The sequence below is a fragment of the Stegostoma tigrinum genome, chromosome 18 (assembly GCF_030684315.1).
Source record: "Stegostoma tigrinum isolate sSteTig4 chromosome 18, sSteTig4.hap1, whole genome shotgun sequence".
NCBI lineage: Eukaryota > Metazoa > Chordata > Chondrichthyes > Orectolobiformes > Stegostomatidae > Stegostoma > Stegostoma tigrinum.
Genome location: NC_081371.1, coordinates 36864820 through 36870819, shown reverse-complemented (window position 1 = coordinate 36870819; position 6000 = coordinate 36864820). Strand labels below are relative to the sequence as shown.

At 38.5% G+C, this 6000-nt stretch overlaps 1 protein-coding gene across 6 annotated transcripts in view; it reads left to right on the top strand.

Moving 5' to 3' along the window:
- Positions 1 to 861: 861 nt before the first annotated feature.
- tspan12 (tetraspanin 12) overlaps positions 862 to 6000 on the top strand; it is a 54596-nt gene continuing 49457 nt past the window's right edge. Inside the window, exons 1-3 of one of the 6 annotated variants that reach the window (XM_048549332.2) lie at positions 862 to 1005; positions 3426 to 3548; positions 5046 to 5128. In XM_048549332.2, coding sequence (XP_048405289.1) covers positions 3483 to 3548; positions 5046 to 5128 — 149 coding nt within the window. In that variant the 5' untranslated portion in view covers positions 862 to 1005; positions 3426 to 3482. The other 5 variants (XM_048549330.2, XM_048549331.2, XM_048549329.2 and 2 more) reach the window with 5 other exon arrangements.

Below are 6000 nucleotides of genomic sequence, written 5' to 3'. Positions count from 1 at the left end.
TAATCTGATAAATAATTCACAAATAACTATGTGAAGTAGCCTGACTGGCCTGCTAGGCTTTCAAGAAAAGTCAGATTTTCCATCTTTTAAGCCATTGTTTGCAGGATATGTGTTTTAGTCTTCGGTCTAGCTAAAGGCTCAAGGCCGAAGACAAACCCAGAGATTATGTGAAGAAAAAAAAGTCATATCGAGCCAGAGAGGCAAAATGAGGAATAGTGAAAAATCGTGAAAATCTAGACCTTAATATGTGGTGAGTGGTTCTGAAGGCGAGCTTTGCACATTTAATATTGTTAACAAAAATCTCCCCAACCACAGAAAGCAACCACTGGTGAAAGAACTATTACTTTTTCTTTGGGAATTTATCTCCCTTCTAACTGGTAAGTACATATGAAACAAATCTAGGTAATCACCCTGTGTTGGACTGGTTTGTTTCCTTTTACCAGGATTTGTATAATCTGGTAATATAAGTAACGATAGAAACATTCTTACTTGTAAGGTAATTACCTATGTGTTTATACGCTGGGAAATACGTGGGCCCGGCCAACGTTTATCATCCATTCCTAATACTGACGGGACTATGAAAATGAAATTCAGGAGTTCAACGAGTATTACTTTGATATATGGTCATTTTTCTGAGAGGATCAAGATGCATTGAAGGATTTTTTTTTCTCTGTCAAATGGCGACGTTGTTTGGTTGGAGACCTGTATTTTTTCAGCAGAACCACGCTCTCTGTGCTGCGGGTCCAACAGTACATCAATGATAGTCTGTAGGACTGTAAGACCTGGGGACAGCCTTCTGTTTCTGGGAGATGTAGAACTGAGGACGTGGCGCATGCGCAGCGTGTGGGTCCACCCTTTCTGTCAAAGTGGCTGGGTAGTGGGCTGAGATTGTGTGGAGGGACGTGGGGACCGCACTCGGACCAGTATTTACTCTGAAAGCAAAGTGTGCAAGCAGCAGGAGTTTCGCTGTTGATAGAAACGTTGTTGGGAGTTTCCGGACTCAATGTAAAATCGCGCTGCAAACTCGCTGCTCGGGCCGGGAAGACTCGCGCTCTTACATTCACGTTTCACTTTAGTTCGAACTGTGACCTTTTTTTGTACAAATTTTCACGTTTTGTCTTGCAACATTAGCGTTTGGATTAAAATAGTTGGTGAGTGGGGCGCTCTGAGTTTGTTTTCGGCAATGTATACCAGTAACAATTTGAATGTGTACCTTTGGTAGGAGCACGTTTCTACCTATGGTAATGTGTTTGTAACTTTTACACTATTGGTTTGTAGTTCTAGCATTTTAAATTTATCTTTGGCACTGTGGGTTTGTGCCAGTAACTATGAGAGTTTGTGCCTGCCTTTGACACAGTTGATCCCACTATCGTCCTCCTTGGTGTTGTTCCACAGCTGGGTGTTACTATTGCTTTGACCTTATTCCATTCTTACTTATCCAGTTGAGGACAGAAAATCGCCAGCGGTCGCTTCTCTTTCCTTTCTTTCAATTACCTCGGGTGTCCCCTAAAGAATCTATGCTTGGACCCTCTTGTTCTCATCTGGCGGCAGCATAATCTGAAAACACATTCAGTTCCACGTGTCGCTGACCACATTTGGCTTCACCAGCTGCTCTGATCTGCCACTGTCTCCAGATTATCAAGCTGCTTACCAGGTATCCAGTACTGGATGAGCACTTCTTTCAATGAAGTATTAGTAGCCTGAAGCAAGTGATATTTGGTCCCAGTACAAACTCTACTTTGGTCTCCGTCTCCCTCCCGGACAGCTATCTGAGGCTGAACCAAATTGGTATAACCTCTGTGAGGTATTTGACCTTGGGTAAGCCTTCAATCTTCTCATCCACACCACTTTCCCGCCTCAATGACATTTCATCACCCCCTCTCACCTCAATTGTTGCTGAAGTCTGCATTTATGTCTTCGTTATCTCCAGACTTGAAAATTATACAAAAGGAAACAGTCAGGTCTGGGTTCTCATTCTTTGCCAAAATTTTGAGATTATCCGAGACTCTGCTGCCCATATTCTCGCTTGCGACAAATGCTGTTTATTAATCATAATTCTGTGTTCACTGGCCTTTGGTTAGTTACTGCTCAATTTTAATGTTCTCATCTTTGTTTTCAAACCCCCCATGACCGACGCTTTCTTGCCTGTGCAGTGTCCTCGACCCCTACAGTCCACCCAGATGTGTGTCCCACTAATTGTGATCTTTCGAGCATCCTAAATTTTAGTTCTTCCACACTGGTTTTCCTAACTTTAGCTGCCGAGGCTCTAAACTCTGAAAGTCCTTCTCTGATCTTCTAAGACTCTCTATCTCACTTCTCTTTTTGGAGATGCCCCTTAAAATTTTCCCCATTTGACTAAACTTATGACCATCCACATATTTTCTCCTTGTGTGTTTGCTGTCTTTTTTTTGTTTCTGTTCCCCAGAAACGTTTTTGGGCCATTTCATTCTGTTAAAGGAGTTATTACTGATTATAGCTGCAGTATTCTTGGATTGTATCTCTGGCACTGTGAGCGCGCCTGTGACATGGAACATACCTGCGGCGCTGAGAGACCGCAGTACAGGGTCTCTCAGTACAGAGCTTGAGATGAGTTTTATTGAGCGACACACAGTTTGCCAAAGAGTTTCAGTTTGTACTTATGGCGCTGAGTGCACTTGTGACACTGTGGAAATACCCGTGGGACTGCAAATGTTTGTAACCGTGGCACTGAGTTTGAGTTTGTACCTGTGGTTTTGCTTAATAATACAACAGTGAAGATATTGTCATGTTTTCTGGTTTCTGAATCCTAACGGAGAGTTGGGTCGCAAGGCATAGGCTTGGTCAATCAGTAACGCGCCGTACGGGTGAACGTTTGCTAAGGTTATCCATTACCAAATATCCCAGGTTACGGGTTAATCACCCTGTCGAGATTTGTTAAGCAATTCAATGTATCGACCAACTGCAACGTGATTTTTGTTTGCTCTCTCTGGAAAGTCAGCAGAGAAGTTTAGACATTTGGAGAGCGCAGTGAGTGATACAACGGATTAGAATGCGCTGCATCGCTAAAACACTGGAGGTTAAAACTGAAATAAATTGGTCAGTTCTCAAAAATTGACAGTTTATTAGTGTGCGTATAAACTTAACCTGTAAATCAAGATGAATGTATATTTTAATTCTTATCCAAGTTTTGAAGCGCCGCGAAGTTTATTTTAGTTCAGTGAGCCTAAAGGACGAATAACGTTTTTATTTATAACTCATGGTACGTAAATACCACTTCCATTTATTTACAGTGTTGCCGTTTTTATATTTGCAAATCCGAGAATTTCTATACTACTGGGTCGTTGAACAATGATATGCTTTAGAATTTGATTTTTAGACCAAAATAGCGGTTGTTCTGTCCGATGCCCATTTCATTTTGTGACATTTTACTTCTGACTCTCTTCAAGGGGAATGGTCTATTTGTAAAACATAATGATGGGGTCAACCCTCGAACTTCTTACAGAATGGCCAGAGAAGATTCTGTGAAATGTCTTCGCTGCTCCCTTTATGCTTTAAATTTTCTTTTCTGGGTGAGTGTGGAGCAATACCAGACTCCTTTACTATTGCTCATGACTACGGGCCAGCAGTTACCAGTTAGCGCTCTGAACTGTCTTTTATGAGAAATTGACTAAGCGTTAGTAAGGTTGCAACACTGCTGCTACAATCTTTTTTCACCAATATTGAACTAATTGATTTTCGCTTGAACTTTGGATGTTCCAGAGGGAAATATTTGTTTCTGTTAGTTTTAGTGACTAGTTGATAGCTATCTCATGAATGTGTGTGGGCAGAATACTTGTTATTTACATTATGGTTAATTTTTGTGGTGCCCTGATACCATTAGTCAATAATTCTTAATAGAATTGTGTGTAATTTGGAATGAATAAAACGCTATATACCTTTGTAAATTAGTTCACATATTTGTGCAGCTTTACATGATGCACCGAGGCCCTATTATAATAATGAGCCTTCAATTCACTCAATTTGATTGGAGAAGCTATATTTCCAAATAATATTAAACAGCTTTATCAAGACAATATTTTCTAATTTGATATAGATCCTCAAGATTCTGATTCAAAAAATAAAAGAATTTTGGGATTAGTTTTCACAATGTATTTGAACTGCTCCCTAATCTGCATCAGTGTAAAAATTTACCGATCTGATTTTACACTTTTTACAGATTATGAATATATATATTAGTCGTTTTCACAGATTGAAATTTTTTAGTGCTTCCTAATGTACTCTAAAATTCAGTTATTTTATTAGGCATATTCTACATCTTTAATCAACAATGTTTGCAAAGATATAACAAAAAACTGAATATAATTTAACACGAAGCAAAGCTGCATCGTAATGGGTTAAAAAGTTAAAATTTATCTTAAACATCTTTTTTTCTCCCTTTTTTGCACAACTAGATATAAACAAGTTCAAGGAGCACAAAAGTCAAGACTGACACTGCAGTGCTTCACTGTCAGAAGTACTACTTGTCATATGTGGCATTAATCTGACACTATCTCACCCCCCCTCCCCAAAGTGGACATAAAAAACCCGATGATATTATTTTGAGCAGTATGGGCAGTTTTCTGTCACGTCCTGGCCAATATTAGCCCTCAAACAACATCACAAAACAGATTTGTCTGGTTATTATAATTTTGCTGTTTGACAGAATGTGCCACGCACAAATTCTAATATTGAAAAATTGTGCAAGTCTTTATTTTCATAATAACTTTGCCCATAACCAAATCTAAGCTTTGTGAAATAATATAACACCATTTTCAACAGCCTAATTTTTATAAGATGAAATTGAACTATTTCTTGATGTTACAATGAAATACAGTCCCCATTTTTTTAAAAGAAAATGTCTGACTATAGTAATGTATCTATGTCTGCATATTTGTAGCATAGAAATATCCTGTGGTTAAAAGCTGATGAGCAGTAAAATGGAAAACCTGTTGAGCAAAAGGAAATTGCTGTGCCGTTTTAAATATTTACCTACAGAATAGTAAATAAAAGACATGCATATTTTACAGCTGATGTCAGTGTGTGTTCTGGGTGTGTCTGCATGGATGAGAGATTACCTGAATAATGTACTTGTGTTAACGACAGAGACCAGGTATGTATAAACTAACAAAATTAATACATTTTGTTAATAGAGTTACTTATTTGGTTTGTCAAACACGAATCGCACCTACATATTTACAGTGTGGCAGTTGCCATCCAGAAAAAACATCTGAAGAGATCAGATTCTGTGAGTTTCTTCCGGTTTCCTTCCACAGTCCAAAGATGTGCAGGCTAGGTGGATTGGCCATGCTGAATTGCCCATAATGTTCAGGAATGTGTAGGTTAGGCGGGTTCTAGGGGGATGGGTTTGGGTGCAATGCTCTGAGGGTCAGTGTGGATTTGTTGGCCCAAAGGGCCTGTTTCCATACTGTAGGCATTCTATGATCTATGATCTGCATTCCATCAAATGCATGTCCAATGATTTTATTTCATTATCAACTGATATTTAAAATCAAAACTCCCCAAAATGGACTTTTATGATAATTTGAGTAGCGTTCCTTGTCTTCATTTACTTCCCTTGCCATTTTTTTAAACCACATGTTGATCAACTTTACAAGTAATTAAACCTCTTAAAACATCAAATTGCTTTTAATTATTAAGGTGAATATTAGGCATCTGTTTCAAGCAACTTTCTTATTAACAGTATTGATCTTTTTGGGGTGCAGTTCAAAAATATAACGTTCATAATCAAGTCTTATGGCTTGATTCATGGAAACTGATCATATCCAATACTTGACTCCCATCATTTTAAACTCTTTTAACTTGGCTTCAAACATGACAATATTTAGTGCTAAAAGGGAATATATGTCAAAGTTGAGACAGGCTTGTGGCTTATTTTGCATTAAAAAGAAGCTTACGTATCTCAGGAAATGATTTTCATATTTTTGGAGAGCTAATTTTTTTATTCATTCATAGGATGTGGGT